Source organism: Suricata suricatta, chromosome 1 (assembly GCF_006229205.1).
Source record: "Suricata suricatta isolate VVHF042 chromosome 1, meerkat_22Aug2017_6uvM2_HiC, whole genome shotgun sequence".
NCBI lineage: Eukaryota > Metazoa > Chordata > Mammalia > Carnivora > Herpestidae > Suricata > Suricata suricatta.
In genome coordinates, this window is record NC_043700.1 from 25,278,238 (window position 1) to 25,297,153 (window position 18,916).

Here is an 18,916-nt window from a genome sequence, read left to right on the forward strand (position 1 = left end):
AGATTAAAAGCTGACAATAACTTTGATTTTTTTAACGTCCTACTAAATATAAGGGACTATGAAGCCTTCAAACATAAAATTAAGATACATTCTCTGTTCTTTTGAGCTCATGGTGGATTAGAGGAGACAAATAATTGTTATTTTGTGACAAGTGTTACAGTAAAAGATTGTGGCAAATGGTTTTAGAACCAGTCTTTGGCCATCTTTTTTGTATTTTATTTGCAAAAGTATTGTACGAAGACCAAACAAGAGGAAAAGAGAGAATTATTTGGAGTATTCGTATTTTGGAAGCTCATTTTAAAATCCCAAGCTTTGTGCTTTATAAAAATAGAATAATAACAGTCTTAAATTAAGAATTAATGTTTATATTTTATGCTTTTTAGATGAACAGTCTCACAAAGATTAGGATATTCTGTGTGATAATGGTTAACTTCAAAAGCTTTCTCAGGATTGTCAGTTCAAGGAACCCTTTCCCCTGTACCCAGCAGTCATTTGTGAGAGAGCAATGTGTGTTTTGTTTTAAAATATAAATGCTAAGAGTGCCTGGGTGGCTCAGTCAGTTAGTCATCAGCTCAGGTCATGATCTCACAGCTCGTGAGTTCAAGCCCCCCATTGGGCTCTGTGCTGACAGCTCAGAGCCTGGAGCCTGCTTCAGATTCTGTGTCTCCCTCTCTTTCTGTCTCTCTCTCTCAAAAAGAAATAAACATAAATAAATAAATAACTACAAATGCTAAAATACCTTTGAACATGTGTAATAATGCATTTAGGTCTTGAGACATGGCTATCATGATTTCTTTGCTCAACGGACAAAAAAGATTTAGAAATTAAATTTTTATATTCTAGGCACATGATAATACATAGGTCCCTGAAAGCTCATAGCTGCCTTATGGATCCCTAAGATTCTTTTATTTTGATATTTAACCCTCAAGAACATTTTATCTTTTCATTGTTGTTTGGATTTGTTAAGAAGTCTCATGAAATCCGATTTAAATGGGGGAATATTTTGTTACCAGTTAATTTCTTCAGAAGGTATTTTACTTATTAGTATAATCTAATTCCCATTCATTTCAACTAATTAGTAATTAGGGCATTTGAGCCATGTGGAGTGAGCCAGGGGGAGCAGGGTAAAAGATGATGTTGGAAAGTTGGAGAGTAGTAATAGGGGAGATTTCCTGTGGCCTTCTAGATCATTATATAGACTCAGCTTTTACTTATAGTGGGATGAAGAGCCACTGGAAGATTCTGAACAGCGGACTGGTGTGTCTAGCTGGTATATTGTAACCGGATCACTCTGCTGCTATGTTGCATGAACTCGAATGGGATTCTTCTGGAAGCAAGAATGCCAAATGAGAAGGCTGTTGCCACTCAGTCAGCTGAGAGAGGATGGTGACATAGACCAGGCCATTGACCAAGCAGTGACTGGATTCTGGAGATGTGTTAGAGATAGTGCCAACAGAAATGCTCTGATGCAGTGAGCGTTGTGTGTGAGAGAAAGATGGCAAACAGGAAGAACTCAAAGTTTTTGACCTGGGTAACTAAAAGGATAGAGTTGCTATTACAGCAATAGGAAATTCTTCAGGGTAGGTTTTGGAGGGAGTAGTAGGAGCTCAGTTGTGGACATGACAAGCGCGAGAGGTCTCCTGTATGTCCTTGTGGTGACATCAAGTAGGAAGTTAGGTTATGAGAGTCAGGAGTTCAGCAAAGAAGACTGAACTGGAGGTATGATGGAGGAGTTGTCAGTGTCTGAATGTTATTTGAAGCCACAAGACTGCATGAGGTTACCAAAGGAATGAGTAGAGATAAGGAAGAAAAGATATCTAAGGCTGTGGTCCTGGGGTACTCCAGTATCACAAAAATGGGGAGCAACCAGAAAAAAGACTAAGGAGTAACCAGTGAGGAAGGTGTCTTAGGTGTCCTAGAAACCAAGGGGAAAAATATTTCAGGAAGCAAGAAGTGATAAGCAACATCAAATAGTGCTGATAGGTAAAGTAAGATGAGGACTGACAAATGGCCACTAAGAGAAAACTTCTAAGTGTTTAAGATACTTAATAAGGTGATAATAAGTTGTAAATACTGTTTATTGGGCTTTCTGTGGGATACTATATTAGGTGCTTTATACAGTTTTCTGTAATCCATAAAATGACCTAAGAATTGCAATTCTCATTTTATGGATATTGGAAGCCAAGGCTCCAAGACATTAAGAAATTAGTCCAAAACCATATACCTTGTAAAGTTGCAAAGCAAGAATGCCAACCCCAAATTTAAAAGTCTTTACGTATTTCCTTGTATTTTGCTGCTGGACTTACAGTAAGGGTGCCGCCACAGTTTTTCAGTAGGGTTTTCACTTGACATTACTTTGTGCACGTATGTGTAGGATAAGTTAAAGCTATCTTACACGCTTTATTCTGTGCTGCAAATTTATATCGTAAAAGGCAAGGGTAGAAATATATGTTTGTTTCTTTCCTGTGGCCTGATTCCAAGAAGAAAACTTTGAATTATGAAATTTCTTTCAGTGAAGATTCTTTTTTCTATAAACATTTTATAATATGAAATATCACTAATAACGTTCTCTTACGGCAGAGAAAACAGTTTTTATTTTTGCATTTGTTCCATACTTCATCTCTCCTCAGGCTTGACTTTTAAAATATTCCAACAAAAAGTTAGTTTTAAAAATCCATCTAAGGTGTGCAAACTGGCGGTAACTGCTGGCCTGTGAATGATGATGTCTTAAATATTTGCTTCCTGGGTTTACTAGTTTACAACCACCATAAAATTATCAAGGAACATGTGCAAATATTTTACAAATGGGTCTTCTTTATTTTTTCAAAGCCTAAATTATACTCTGTTAATTATCCTAGCATTTAGAAAATTACTTTTATCATTACTTGGCCATTTGGCAATTGTAAAAGTATAAAGTTGGCACTGTGTGTTAATCATTCACTAAATTTAGTCTTAAGCCACATGATTTTAATTGCTTTGCATCAGAAAATAGTGTTTGGTATGTAATATTTAGCACCCAGCTAAATGTTTGTTATAGCTACTGAACTTCTTTTCTAGAAGAAAAACCTCTGGGCTCTTAGTAGTGTAAGCTTGTTCAAATCGTCCTTTGTTCTCAATTTGTACTTTTTCTTTTTGCTTTCTACCAGTTCCTCAAGTTTACTGCATGCATTTGCAGATTTGTACGTGCCTTCTAGTGATACTATTTAGTTTACATAATTGGCGTCCGCATTACAGTGACTACTTGGAAAGCTTATTTTGTACTTACTCCCTGTAAATTTATCTACTCCCTGAACTCAGCTGCCTCTACTGAGGCAGTGCTACCATGTTGCTAGCTGACACTGTCATTTTCTCTCTCCTCCATTAGTTTTGCAGTCTCCAATTCAGGTTTTCGGCCATTAGTTTGTCCCCCACCTCCAGTTTATTCTCAATGGAGTACTTAGAGTGATCTTCCCCAAACTGCAGTCTTACATAATTTTCTGCTTCACACTCTTCATGGGGTTCCCATTGTTCTTAGAGCCTCCCCTACTCTCACACACTAAACTTAGCCACTGATTTTTTTTTTTTTTAGTTCCTCTGTGTCCACTGCATATTAGTATGTGCTTTCATACTACTTGGAATAAAGTTTCCCATCCTTTACCTCAGTGATTTCTGTTTATCCTCATGTCTCCCCTCAGGAAGCAATTCAGAGAATCCTCCCTAACCCCAGCCCCTTGCTGGCCTCCAGAGCGGTTTAGGGATGCAGCCTCTAGCCTCTCCTGACGTCCCGAGCTTCCCTTACTGCACTGTTTGTCACATTTAATAGTATTTGATGAGCACTGGGTGTCTTTTGTAAGTGATGAGTCACTAAATTCTACTCCTGAAACCAATATAATACTACATGTTAACTAACATAAATGTCAATTAAAACAAAAAATAGTATTTGCTTTCTCTAGTTGATTCCTCAAAAGCTAGGCTTTTGTTTCCTCATCTTTGTCCTTCTGAAGAATTAGTATATATGTATTTCATTTAAGGACTCATGTTTTGGAGGAAGAAGATGCATCAAAGTATTGAGCCTTTCTTGTTTACCATGCTATCCCTAGCACTTCACATACTGCAAGATACATTGCACATGCTCAAATATTTTAAATGAATGCCAGTGTTAACCAAATTTGTGTTCAGCCCTCACCTCTCCTGAATTCCAGTTGGTCCCGTAGTCAGGAGGGTATCAGGCACTTCAGATTCATAAGCCCAAACCTCTTCCTCTTCTCTCCTCCCTTCCCTGCCCCAGCCCGTATCCTTCTTTCCTTTTTTCGTCTGTCACTGACATTTCCAAACTAGATCTGCTGTGTCCCTTACTACCTGCATCAGTCGTTTATCAGATTCGGTCCCTTCTGCTTTCTAACGGTTCTTGACACTACTCACTCCTCAGCTCTTGTTTTTTCCACAACTGCTTTATCTCAAGCCTCCTATGACTTCCACCTTGTCAGTTACAGAGCCTTCTACTTTATCTAGTTACAGCAGTTTAGAAACTAAGTGCATAGCCATTTTGAAAGCATTACAAATAATTTTTAGTCTTGTTGATTTTATAAATTCAGAAACTAAATATTTTTCTTGATTTACTCTTCTAAATAAACGTGTGTGTGTGTGTGTGTGTGTGTGTGTGTGTGTGTGTATTCATCTATTTAGGGACTTTGTTGATTTTCAAGAGTCATAAAAACTATTATTAAATCAACCATATACAAATAAAATTTTGTAAAAGATTCTAATATGAAAAAAGGGAATCTTTTTGTGCATCCGTAATGAAGGTGCCCCTTTTTTTCATATAATATTAAATGGCAACTATGTCCTATAAAAGAGGCTGCCAACTTATTGACCAGTCTTCCAGAGCAGTCATGGTCTCTGGAGGAAGCTTCCCAAGTGCAGTATAAAGTTCAATTAAGTCCTAAAAGTGGGTCAAGGTGAAGTAACAAGGACTAGTTTCACGTTCCCTCTTGAAACAATGAACACACACACACAACTGAACAAAACTTATGAAACAATGGTTTTCAGAAATTGGACATCATGCAGTACACATAGTGATCCCTGAGAGATCTGTGTTAAATACGCGGAGTTGTGTGATTGCTCTAGCTTACTGTCTAGAAAGCATTTTCAGCCCTTAAACCGGAAAGCGGAAACCCAGGAGGAGCCCAGTGGTCTCCCTGAGTTGAGAAGGTGGAATTAGGAGTTTGGGGGGCCACGGGGCAAGAGTTAGCAGGTTGGGGGCCAGCGAAAGGAGAGCTGCACAAAGAGAGCTCCAGAGATCTGCAGAGGGGCCCCTTACCGTGTTCAGCCGCGTACTGATGTGACATGAGTCCGCGGAAGCCACAGGAGGTGAGAGAAGAACCACGGGAAAGAGGATTACAGGGGACAACTGTGGCGGGCCATATAACATCTGTGGCTGTGTCTGATGCTACCAGCCAGAGTGGACGAACTTCTTAATTCACAGATACCATAGAGTAATTGGAAGGGTAATAAATACTTCACTAGAAGAGGAAAATTAGTCCTAGACTTAAAAGGCTGCTCTGGGCCTTAAAAACAAGCTTTGAAAACAACCTAAGATATATATCATTGGAGTCCCTGAAGGGGAGAGAGTGGTGGGAGAGAGGGCAGAAAACATATTTGAAAAAATAATAGCTGAATGTTTTCCAAATTTGGTGAAAACTATAAAACAATCTAAGAAGCCCAGCAAGTGCCTCACAAAAGGAGGCGAAGTAGAAGGAAGAGGAGGAGGAAGAGGAGGAGGAGGAGGAGGAGAAAAAGGAGGAGGGGGAGGAAAAGGGCACCAATATACTTCACAGTCTGATTGCTTAGAGCCAGTGATAAAGAGAAAATAGTAAAGCACCTGGAGGAGAAGCCACATGTACCAAAGAATAAACATAAGCGTGTCGGCAAATTTCTCGTCCGAAATGGTGCAAAGCAGAAGACAGTGAAGCAACATCTTTCAAATATTAAAGGAGAGGGAAAGACAGTTTTCAAAAAACTTGATAGTCCCTGGCAATTTTATGTGCCATGACAGTTAACATGTGTCTGAAAGCAGAAACTCGGATGGGCAAGTTGTTTGGTGATACAGAAATTTTAATCATTGATTTTGATACAGCATTTTGCATTTTAGAAGGGTTTATATATGGGAGAAAACTTGCAGCACAGTTCTGAGGTAGCTCGGATGGGTGACTTTCTCTCTCTTTTACACACGGAGAGGCTGAGATGTATGGGTAATATGGCTTCCACAGTTTCATAAGACCCAGAAATAGAAGCAGGTCTCCTGACTTCCTCTTCAGGACCCTTCCCATCTACACAATCTCCTCATTATTAGCTGTGTACTACTCACAAATATTTCCTAAACTTAGAGACTGTCATAATATACAGTGTGCCTTGAAAGTAGTAACAGAAAGTACAGTAGTTAGTGATTGTTCTATATCTTGACATTTAGAGTATATGAAAAAAAGAAATTTAAAATCTTACTAACTACCGAGGCCCAAATAGAAGACAGGAAGAAATGAGAGTACATTAAGGTGTAGATTAGGCCCTGTGTGAAAAGCTGTTACAGTATTTAAACTCTAAGTAAATGAGCAAAGGTGGGAAAATTGGAGTGGTTGCAGAGAACCTTTTAATTACTGTTATTTCCTTTTTTAAAAAAGAAGTAAGAAGTTTGATTATTTTAATTACCATTTTAAATATGAGCAGTGATTCTTTTAATAACTTGGCAGAAAGCAACGTGGCAGAAATCAGTTGAGAAGAAACTAGATTTTTTATATATGCTGCATATATATAGTACATAAAATAGAAGAATTAAATCCTATCTTATATTTCACTGCATCTGATATAGCAAATTAATTTTGACCCATTGCTAACAGCCATGTGGAATGAATATGGTCCATTGGCCTTTATGTTGCCACTAAGGCTTCTTCAAATTGTTCTTTAGCGAGGCTTCTCAACCTTTGTATTTGAGAGAAATTTTGAAAGCCAGCTCTTCAGGGAAGTCCTTATGGTAGAATTGGGATTTAAACGCTTGAACTTGAAAAGTGGACAAGGTTTAAGTAGGACAAGGAAGAATGTTTTTGGCTCTAACATGTCCTCTCAGAACACTCAGGAGGGTTCCTGTTGGAAAGAAAAAAGAAATACAGTAGAGAAGGTAGGGTACTAGATGCCTTAAAAAGCAAGTTGGAGTAATGGGCGAATGACCCTGAAGTTACAGTTTGCCCTGAGGTGAGCAAGCTGTCTGTCCTCCAGTTATGAAATGTGACTTTCTGGCACTTCGACTTAGTGCTTTCTGTTTTGTTAGAATTTACTATGTTTCAGTGTAAATAAACACAGATGAGATGACAAAGTGAGAATGATTTACCTAAAGAGAGGACATGTTTTCTTTTTCTTTTCTAGTCTACGCCTCTACATCTAGCAGCGGGCTACAACAGAGTACGCATAGTTCAGCTTCTTCTCCAGCATGGTGCTGACGTCCATGCAAAAGACAAAGGGTAGGTGTATCTGTCTGTTTGCTCTTTTTTTTTTCAATTAAAAAATTTTTTTCTTACTGTGTATTCCTGAGAGAGAGAGAGCACAAGCGGGAGAGGGGCAGAGAGAGGGAGACACAGAATCCGAAGCAGGCTCCAGGCTCTGAGCTGTCAGCACAGAGCCCAACGTGGGGCTTGAACTCACGAGCCATAAGATCATGACCTGAGCTGAAGTCAGATGCTTAACCAAATGAGCCACCCACATGCCCCTCAATTTATTTCCTTTAGTGGTCTCACCCATGGACTAGTATGCTTTGTTTTAGCATCTGATACACTAAAGCTTTTTTGCTCACTGGACAAAGTCCTGTATCTCACTACTTTATAGTTTGTATAGCATTTTAAGAATGTTTGCAACTTCAGTTTGACTTCATTTTCATGTTCTTCTCATTAAAGATGCTCTCATAGTAATTTCCTAAATTCAATTTTATTGCAGTTCTATTGTTTGAAGTTAAATTTTGCTTTTCTCAGTTACATTGATTTTTCAACTCAAGTTGCATTTCAGAAAGGGAGATGAAACAAATTCATCCAGTAATTCTGGTATTCCAGTAATGTGGCTGTCCTGTTCATCTGGTGTGTAAGGATCATCTTTTATTAATAAACCAAAATTATAAGTTTACAATATTCTGGTTTGGTTTCTATCCTGATAAAATCTTCAACATCTGAACTGAGAACATTAACGAAGGTTGAGGTGGGAATGGAGGGAGGGACGGCTAAGAAAGCAGTGAAGTCGTGTACTTTACGAACAGGTGTGTTTTGGGGAACTTTGTTGCTTCTTATCGTGTCTTCAGAGACATATGAATTAGGTCTGCTCCTATATGATGGGCTAACATTTCTCATTATCCCGCCTTGAGATCTGAAAGAGAATCGACTTTAGTCCCCAAGTAATGTAGATCCGTCTTACACTCCTGTCATTGGCAGCATAAAGCAAAGCAGCCCTGGAGGGAGGAGGGTTTCTTTCACTTTGCCCCTCGCCATGTCTGGAAACATTCAAAATGAAGAAACAGCCCAGTACCTGGGACACTTCCCAGAGAGGGAGTCCATCATTTCAAATCCTCTTCTTGGTACTGTTTCTCTCTCGCCTGAGTTGTGCCCTAAGTGAATAGTGTCCCCGTAGTACAGGGGCACAAATGCCTGATGCTTGTCTAAAAACAGATGGGTGTAAATAGGTGAGTCCTCAAGAGAGGTGACCACAAAAATGGGGATCTTTGGCTCATGCAGAATGAGACTTGGATATACAAGTCCTAATAGTTTGGATATTTCATTCTTATGCCGGCCGTTACCTTCAGAGGGAAATAACGTGGTAGGAATATTTCAACTCAGTATCAATTAACATTTTTCTATAAATACTTGATCTTTAAAGCAGGCAGTTGTCAATTAGCTCCTGCTCTTCCTTTTACCTCAGTGCTTTCCTAATTGGTGTTTTGATCATTATATTTAAGGATTATGTATACAAAGTACAAGGTAAATACAAAAGGGTAAACATAGCTATGCTTTGTATCCTCTTATTAAATATTTGTTACATAATTACATTTGGATTTATTAGTTTTTGTCCTTTAGCACTTAGATAAATGACTATATGTTGTTTGCTTGAAATTTTAGTACTTGATTTGCCTTTTTTTTCCATTTAGTGGACTTGTGCCTCTTCATAATGCATGTTCATATGGACATTATGAAGTCACAGAACTGCTACTAAAGGTAAAAGATATTTTAAAATATTGAATGCTATTTGCTTTTCCCCCCTAACTTGTCAGGAGTTTTCATGTGTTTTGGGGGACTAATAAGAGTTTTAAGTACATAAAATGTTTTAAAAAAATACTACTGCCTTAGAGTTTTCAAAAACATTCAACTTACTTTAAATTGTTCTGAAAAGCTGAAATTAACTAAAACATTTGCTGGCATCTCAAAGAGTCACAGCTGCAACTTGCTGTGAAATAAACCTCCTCGAGTTTTACCCGACCTGGCGAAATGATGGCTGACCAGAAACCATTTCTCTCCTTCCAGCACGGGGCTTGTGTCAACGCGATGGACCTCTGGCAGTTCACCCCGCTCCATGAGGCCGCCTCCAAGAACCGTGTGGAAGTCTGCTCTCTGTTGCTTAGCCATGGCGCTGACCCCACGTTAGTCAATTGCCATGGCAAAAGTGCTGTGGATATGGCTCCGACTCCTGAGCTCCGGGAGCGGTTGACTTGTATGTATTTATACCTCAAACTCAGTATTGCTTGTCGTAAATTGCTGTATCTGACTTTTGTTTAGTTATGAAGACCGATGTTTTGTCCACCTCGAATAATAACATTCTGTTCCTACCCGTACCTAGTTGGTAATCCTCCTTTCTGATCCTGTACTTTTCTTCTAAGGCTGATGAGGGTGAGTCAATCGGTGACCATTTCTTGCATGCTTACTGTGTGCCACGTACTGCCATACAACAGTGTACAAACCGGAAAAACAATTCTGAGCGCACAGAGCTTGTGATTCTTGTGCTGCCGAGCGCGCGCTCACTCCCAGGTCCTGCAAGAACCTGTTTGTGTTTCTTATGTGCGTGATACCCCAAGGGCAGTCACTTGCCCGTTTTTTTTAATTGAAAAAAATGTCTATTTATTTTTGAGAGACAGAGTATGAGTAAGGGAAGCACAGAGAGAGGGAGACACAGAATCTGAAGCAGGCCTCAGGCACCGAGCTGTCAGCACAGAGCCCAGTATGGGGGTTGAACTCATGAACTGCAAGATCATGACCTGAGGCGAAGTCAGACGCTTAACCAACGGAGCCACCCAGGCGCCCCCATATGCATGTTTTTTAGATAAGCTTTCTGTCTTGGAATAGTTTTTTATATATGGATATATTTTTTTAAGTTGATTTATTTTGAGAAAGAGAGCATGCATGGGTATGAGAGTGAGCTGGGGAGAGACAAAGAGAGAATCTCCAGCAGGCTCTGCTCTGTGAGCACAGAGCCCATCACGGAGCTCAGTCTCAGAAACTAGGAGATCATGACCTGAGCCAAAATTAAGAGTTGGGTGCTTAATAGACTGTGCCTTGCAGGTGCCCCTATCTTGGCATAGTTTCTGATTTACAGAAAAGTTACAAAAATAGTGCAGAGTTCTCATATACTCCATATCCAGTTTGCCCTCTTACTAACATCTTACATTAGTATAATACAATTGCCATAATAACAAACTAGTATTGATAACTAAAGACCATATTCTCATATGTCCTTAGTATTGACCTAAACTTCTGCTTCTGTTCCAGGATCTCCTTCAGGATATCACATTATATTTAGTTGTCCTCTCAAATACTGAGGTGTGTTTAATTCTACATGTGAGCTTTACAGGTTTAAATTAAACTAAACAATCACTTACCTAATATTTAACTGGTCCCGTGGTTGGTATTCTCTCTAAGGATTCTAAGAATCAGGTAACTGGATTTAAATGCCTGAGAAAAGTCTTTAAATGATACTTTAAGAAAAAGACAGAGTAAAATGGTGATGTCATTTAAATTTAAGGAGATATTGAGCCGGTTTATAGTAAAACAGGAAGACTTGCAATTTTCACTTTGTTTAAGTAGAAATTTAAACGTACCTTGGTACTGGCACCTACGACATCAACTAGATTATAGGCCAGCACCAACCAGATTGTAACTGGCTAGACGCCTTCGCAATGAATCCTCGTAGAATTGCCTTTATTCTCTCTCCCACTCACATGACCCTCGCCATATATTATCTTGCATTATATAATTCATTCTTATATGTGCATGTTCTGTCTTCCCAGTGAAATTTAAATTCTCAAAAGACTTTTCATTTCATTGTTGTCTTCTTAGCACCTGCACAATGCCTTGTTACCTAATAAAAATGTGTTGATGGTATTTGTGTCTGGGTCTCTCTCTCTCTCTCTGCCTTCCCTCAACCCAGCACAGTTCATTGTGTATACTGGCATAGCAAGTTTAGTGCATTGAATTTAACTCAAAACTTTGTTAAAATCTTTTTTAAATTTCCTTCTTTTAGTTTATACCCTGGGCTCAGCTTTATCTTCCATGTCACCTTTGACTTATTTTTCCTTTCAAGCATGTTGCCCATTGTGAGTACCACTAGGAGTTTTTATAGTGTATTTCACTGGGCTATCTGATTCCAGTATACACATTATGATTTAACAGAAATTTAAATAGTATTGTAAAAGAAGTTCCCTGATTAGAGTACTTTTCAACCTTCTCAATATTTATTTTACTTTATTAAATATGATTCCAACAAGGAATTATCTGAAGAAAGGGATTTAACAAAGTTGGAACTTCTCTATGATTTTCATCTTCATGCCCACTGCCTTACTCTAGGCATTCACAGTTACAGAGTTCTTTTTAAGAAGATTATACAAGAGGGCGCCTGGGTGACTCAGTCCGTTAAGCTTCTGACTTTGGCTCAGGTCATGACCTCGTGGCTCCTGAGTTTATACCTCGCATGGGGCTCTCTGCTGTCAGCACAGAGCCTGCTTCAGATCCTCTGTCCCCCTCTCTGTCTCTGTCCCTCCCCCATACTCGCTCGCTCTCTCTCAAAAATAAACATTAAAATTTAATTATATAAGAAACAACCAGTATTTTGATCATACCCATAGTTATAACATTTTCTTTACACATTTTTTTTTCTCCTCTCGCTCTCTTTTTTTTAATCGTTTCCATGAAACCAATGAACAGGGTAGTTTGGATTCTGCATATATTAGAGCAGAAATACTGATATAGCTTTCATTCTTGTTTCAAAATGCATTTGAAAAGGAACTTTTGGGGCGCCTGGGTGACTTAGTTGGTTAAGTGTCTGACTCTTGATTTTAGCTCCAGTCATGATCTCATGGTTTGTGGGTTCAAGCCCTGCATCAGGCTCTGTACTGGCAGTGTAGAGCCAACTTGGGATTCTTTCTCTCTTTCTGTCTGCCTCTCTCTCTCTCTCTCTCTCTCTCTCTCTCTCTCTCTCCCTTAAACTTTAAAAAATGAAAGAAACTTATGGCATCTTGTAAGTATTAAGTTTTCAGGGTAAGTTTGAGTAATTTGTAATTTTACTGCCTTCTTTTTTGCTACTTAAGTACTTCCTTGAGGTTTTAAAAACAAACCTTAATGTAACCTTTGCATTTGGAGGGATCATTATATTTGTTGATAGATTTTCCATTTTCTGTTTTTTTTAAATCTTGAGTGTACATCAATAATAGATTTTAAATTTGAAAGTCAACTTGGGCAGAAATCTTTACTTTTCCCTAAAGAACAAAGATAAGGGATATTTTATTTCTTGTTTTTGGGAAAATATCATGTTGTTTAATTGTATTGTTGCATGCACCCTAATTTCTTAATTTCCTTAGTTTTATAGTCATATTATTTACGTTTTTCATAAATTTGCCCTGAATTTTTTTGAGTCACCTATTCTGAACTCAAAGGAATGACTGAAAAAGTAGAATTGCTTTGCTTGTATCATTTTGACTTTTTTTAAGGGTCCTTGCCCCATATTTTTTTATGTTTTTGTTTTTTGTTTTTGAGGCAGAGAGAGACAGTGCGAGCAGGGGAGGGTCAGAGAGAGAGGGAGACACAGAATCCAAAGCAGGCTCCAGGCTCTGAGCTAGCTGTCAGCACAGAGCCCGACTTGGGGCTTGAACCCATGAATCGTGAGATCATGACCTGAGCTGAAGCCGGATGCTTACTTTGTGTTTGCAATCTGTTCTCAGCACATCGCCTTTCCTTTGCAGTCAGCAGGATCCTGTTCCTGACATGTGGCAGCTTGTAATTCTTCCCCTTGATTTATCCCCAATTTTATCATTAACATGAAAATCTGTAATTTTGTTTTTTGGAAATACTGGTTTACTTTGACTTCATTTGACCCTAACTTTGAATTTCTGATGTGTCAAAGTCCTATACTTTGTGGAATTTGGCAATAATAAGGTACCACTAAACAAGAACTTCCATAAAAATGATTTTTCCCCTGTACGTGTCATGACTTATTTTATAAATATTCAGCATTCATGCAACATTGAATACGTAATCTACTCTGTACAAGCAGTGTGCTAAGTGACGGGACCACCGCAGCAAATAAGGGCGTGTGCTTTGTCCTGTGATGGAAGGCTAATGCAAGTGCCTGGGACTTCATAAGAAGGACTCCTAGCCCAGCAATGGGGAGCATCAAGTAGGCCTATCCAGAGAATCTAAACTGAGACCCTGAACCATGGTAGTAGGGTGGTTTTTTTTCTTTTTTAAGGTTTTTTTAAAATTCGTTAGTTAACGTATAGTATAATCTTAGCTTCACTAGTAGAATTTTGTGAGTTATCACAATTATAGGAGTTATTAGGGAAGGTATATTTCAGTGTGTGTCTTTCTCTGTCTTTTGAGGGACAGAGGGGAGTGAGACAGGGAACTCGGGAGACAAGAGAGGAAAAGAAAGGAATTCACTAGTAGGCAGGTGCAAAGGCCTATGTGGGCCGGCCGTAGATTGCTATGTAATATATTAGCTTACATATCATTTGCATCTTTTTAGAAGAATTTCCAGCTTTCTGTCATATCCAAATACAAACAAATTATAAAATAGAAAACAGGATTATAAGTTTTTAATTAGAATACTGGCTTTTTATTTAGGCAGTTAACTAAGAAATCACTTTTTTAAAAACTCTTACTTATACAAATAATAGAATATTATTTGTCCTTTGAAAAATTATCACTCTTGGCACTTCCCCTATCATTCAGTTTTTTCCTTCTGTGTGCTAAAACTATTAATATTTTGGTGACTATTTCTCTTGAGTGCCTTTTTTGTGCCATTTCTTATATTTAGTTGTGGTGGCAGTGGTGCCAGTAACAGTACAGAAAAGCTAGGTCCACCTGTCATTCCTCTTTTGCTACTTGACTGTTTGTTTACTTATGTATATTTTCATGATTGTATGTGCAGACCTGGCTTTTTTGTTTAAGAGCTATAAAGTATTTCGGTGTAGATGTGTTTCTAAATGACTTCCGTTCAGTAGACATTTTGGTTGCTTGTTTTAAAACTCAGCTGGAGTGAGTGTCTTTGTTTGTGTGTATCTCTGTGGACTCAGATTATAAAACAGGATTATTTCAGAACATTCATTTTTCAGAATTTTTCATTTACTGTACATCCTCCGTACCTTTATCATCATGTTGCTGCTCTCGATAAAATACAGTCATATGTAAAATTAATAATTTTCTTACTTGTAATCATGCTACTGATTTTTACAGATTTTAAATCTTTTGTGTCAACCATTATTTCATTGACAGATGAATTTAAAGGTCATTCTTTACTACAAGCAGCCAGAGAAGCAGACCTAGCCAAAGTTAAAAAAACACTTGCTTTGGAAATCATTAATTTCAAACAACCACAGTCTCATGAAACTGCCCTGGTAAGATTTCATTGTTCATCCATTCCTAAGGTCTATAATAGTACCAGAAGCACAAAGTATGATTTTCATTTCGGAAACCTTAAGTAACTTTAGTATCTGAAATGCCAAGAACTTCCATTTTAATGTTGGTTGCATTGATTTTTAAATTTGGTTCAGGAGATGATTGCTTTCATGCATGAGAGAATAGACATTTGCCCACCCTTGATTTGGGAATTATTTTTACCTTTGTCTTTACCCAACTGTATTATATCAAAACTACTTTTGTGACCAATTCTTTTATAAAATACAAGATGTGATTTTCTCTATAGAATCTTTTTCTTATCATTGCTAGGTAAAGACTATCTTCCTTCTGTAGAATAGTAAAGTATTTTCAGAGGTACTTGCATTGATATTTGGAGCAGTTATTGAAAGAATTATTCTTAATTCCTCAAAGAATTACTATATTCATTATAGAAAAATATTAAGATTATGAATGTTTTGTTCCAGACTGTACAAATTGTTTTTTAAACTCTTCATGCTTTTTCTTCAAAAGTACTTTCAGAAAGATTAGCTTGTTTTTCTTGTTATTGATCACATTAAGTTTCAGGAATAGGGTATTCGTGAGTTCAGAATTTAAGCATGTGTGAGGCCTATATCACAGACATCTAAATATGCATGTTAAAATTGCCACATATAGCTGGCCCAAAAAAATTAGCCTGTAGTCAACACCTCCTGAAAACGACGTTAAAAGAGTCATAAAACTGAAATGGGCCAGCTGTATGTACGCTTAAACACGTGCTCTCCAACTGGGGTTCAGATACACTGAAGTGACACAGCCTTATGCCAGGACATACCCAAGGCAACAGAATAAACCCTGACCTGCTTCTTTGGAGTGTTCGTTCTGTTCATTAGTAAGTAGGTTTTAACTCTTAAAATTTTATTTTTTTTTAATGTTTATTTATTTTGAGAGAGAGAGAGTCAAGGACGGGAGAGAAAATCCTAAAGCAGGCTCCTCACTGTCAGCACAGAGCCCAACATGGGGCTTAATCTCACGAACCATGAAATCAGGACCTGAGCTGAAATCAAGAGTTGAACACTTAACACACTGAGGCACCCAGATGCCCCTACTCTTAAAATTTTAATATAAACATTAATATAAAACCAAGTTGAATACAAAAATCGCATAAATGTAGGATAAAGCACTAAACTTCTGAGAGTACGTCTTCCACTAAGCCCCTTCGAGACTTTTACCTTCTTGCCTGTCCCTGGGTGTGTAGGCTTCCATAGTGCCAGCAGTGGCTCCGGGGAAGATCCTGAGAACCAAATAGTCAGCAGATGCTATTTAATTCAGAAACCTACTTTGAAATAGAAGCTTCTTAACTTAGTTTTTTTACTTTACAGCACTGTGCTGTGGCCTCCCTGCATCCCAAACGAAAACAAGTGACAGAACTGTTACTTAGAAAAGGAGCAAACGTTAATGAAAAAAATAAAGAGTAAGTGCAGTCGCAGAAAGAGGGGTTCAGTTCTTTTTTTTATTTGAAAAAATTTTAATGTTTATTTATTTATTTTTTAATAGTTTATTAGGGGTTCAGTTCTTAAAGGGGAAGTGCACCAAAGTTAGGACATCACCTTTTCCTTCTCTCCTCTCCGTAGGTTCATGACTCCCCTGCATGTCGCAGCAGAAAGAGCTCACAATGATGTCATGGAAGTTCTGCATAAGCATGGAGCAAAGGTAAGACCCACGTCAGAAATAAATGCCAGATTTGGAATTGAGTAGCCAGCTGCTTTTTAGACTATTAGTATTCTCTCTGATTTTCCTGGAGAAGTTAATTTTATAAAGGACTGTTACCATGTATTTGAAGTAATCTATTCTCTTTTTGAGCTGATTTGTCTTGTTACTAATAAAAATAACTACCTGTGTCTTACTGTACTTTAACATAATTCTTCTGAAAAGCAATAAAATGCAGCTCCGATCTTAGCATTTAAAATATGTTTAACTTTGCATTGTTTTACATTAATACTGGAATTGATATATTTTGATAGTCAGCATCATTGATGGTTTATCAGAGAATAATTTATATAAATTTCTTCCTGAACTGGTAATGATAATAATTTTCTCAAGTAATCTCGACACTGAAGATATTTGAAATTTGGGGGTAACTGTTTTTGTTGGCATTGTCTGAAACTATGAATTGCTTGAGGGAAGAAGGAAGCAAACTGGTTGTTTCTAAGAGGTGACTTCAAATGTGCATATTTTTAAATCCTCAAAAGTATTTATTTATATTTTTAAAGCAGATGTCACCAAAGTAGACAAGGTGTGCCATTAAGAACAGGAAAAAATACTAGAATTTTAATTTTTTAATCATAATTTCCTTATTTATGAATAAAGAAATTAAGATTTAATATGAATACAAAGATTGTTCCTGGCTTCCTCAGTAGGTCTGTGAGTCAGCCTGTCTGAGTCGGTTCAAGGTGTTTCCTCTGAGAAGAATGGGAGTCTGAGTAGCGAGAGGTTGACGCTGACAAACTTACTCATCTGTTCAGTGCCAGCATGTTGTGACACATTGCACTTTACACCTGTCCGCAGGAGTAGATTTATGGATACTATCCTAAATGGTAGATCCTCCGTAAATAACATTGCTGGTAATCCAAGGGAATGACAACCTAATAGCATAAAGAGATTGTCTGGCTATTTCATGAATTAATATTTCTAAGAATATTCATTCTTAGTTCTTGTGCTTTCTTTTTTTTTAATGAAAATAAGAGGGTTCAAAATTTGTTGTCATCTATGATGACAAATGACTACTTGCATGTAGATGTTTTTTACTTGTAACAGGTACTTAAAAAAAAAAGAAACATAATCAGACCCTTCAAGGCAAATATTACATATTTTAGAATAAGTGGGAAAGTGACTGCATATTTAAAGAAGCTTTAAAAAGTGAAGGGAACATTTTGAGAATAGATTTTTGGAAAATGTCTACTATTTTGTGATTTTGTTGCCAAAAAAGAATGTAAATGTATCACCCACCTGTCCTATCTACATGTAATTTAAAAACTTGAAAACAGAATTTTCTAACCTGTTTTAAAGTCTTTCTTAATTTGTGTTAGGTGGTTTTTGAACCTATTAGAAAACATCAAGAAGGATGCAACTTTACTAGCAGAGTTTCAATTAAAACCTTAGCATAAGTAGTAAATTACAGTAAAAATAAGCATTGTGGGGGCACCTGGGTGGCTCAGTCCATTAAGTGTCCAACTCTTGGTTTTGGCTCAGGTCATGATGTCACAGTTTGTGAGCTCAAGCCCCGCATCAGGCTCTGTGCCAACAGTGCAGGGCCTGCTTGGGATTCTCTCTCACCCTCTTTCTCTGCCCCTCCCTCGCTCACTCTGTCTCTCAAAATAAATAAACTTTAAAACAATTGTTTAAAATTAAGCACTGTGATTTAGTAGACATCGCTAACAGTGCACTTTTTCCAGTGGCTCTAACGCGTTTCCCTCGTGTCTTTTGAGCTGATATGGTCAATGGGACCAGCTATTGAAAATGAACTTAGAATCAGACACTCAAATCTACATCACAATTTTTTATAAGATTTTTTAAGGTTTTTTTTTAATTGAGCCAGAAGATATTTTGTATATTAGTAATTAAAATTTTTTTTAATTTTAATGGTATCATCGCTTTCCCATCCTTTGTCATTTCTTTTTGTGGAAGTTTTATATGTATCTATTGTGTATTAGTGTAGCACTCTTTCTTACAACTTATAAATAAATGAACACGTGTCTGTATTGAGAGGGCTCTCAAAACAGTTTTTCATTGATAAGGTTTAGGGTCCAAAAATTTAGATATCCTTGTTTTAAAAGGACAATCGGTATTTTTATCTAAAAAAGTCAGGATGATCTAAAATGAAAGGGAACGTAGTTCTACCGATTTATTACCTATTTTGAGGGTACGGCTCCTGCATTATTATATAAATAATGGCTTGTTGCTCCTTCAAGGAGAAAATACTAAGCGAAGTGGACTCTCTGCTATGCTGAAGAGCATTGTATGTTTATCATTGA

At 37.6% G+C, this 18,916-nt stretch overlaps 1 protein-coding gene across 5 annotated transcripts in view; it reads left to right on the forward strand.

Moving 5' to 3' along the window:
- Nucleotides 1-18,916, forward strand: part of TNKS (tankyrase) — a 204,371-nt gene that overhangs the window by 124,510 nt on the left and 60,945 nt on the right. For 3 of the 5 annotated variants that reach the window (XM_029935504.1, XM_029935480.1, XM_029935487.1), the window contains exons 6-12: nucleotides 7,396-7,490; nucleotides 8,029-8,100; nucleotides 9,155-9,221; nucleotides 9,528-9,714; nucleotides 14,763-14,884; nucleotides 16,265-16,356; nucleotides 16,517-16,595. In XM_029935504.1, coding sequence (XP_029791364.1) covers nucleotides 7,396-7,490; nucleotides 8,029-8,100; nucleotides 9,155-9,221; nucleotides 9,528-9,714; nucleotides 14,763-14,884; nucleotides 16,265-16,356; nucleotides 16,517-16,595 — 714 coding nt within the window. The remainder of the gene's footprint in view (nucleotides 1-7,395; nucleotides 7,491-8,028; nucleotides 8,101-9,154; nucleotides 9,222-9,527; nucleotides 9,715-14,762; nucleotides 14,885-16,264; nucleotides 16,357-16,516; nucleotides 16,596-18,916) is intronic. The other 2 variants (XM_029935495.1, XM_029935513.1) reach the window with 1 other exon arrangement.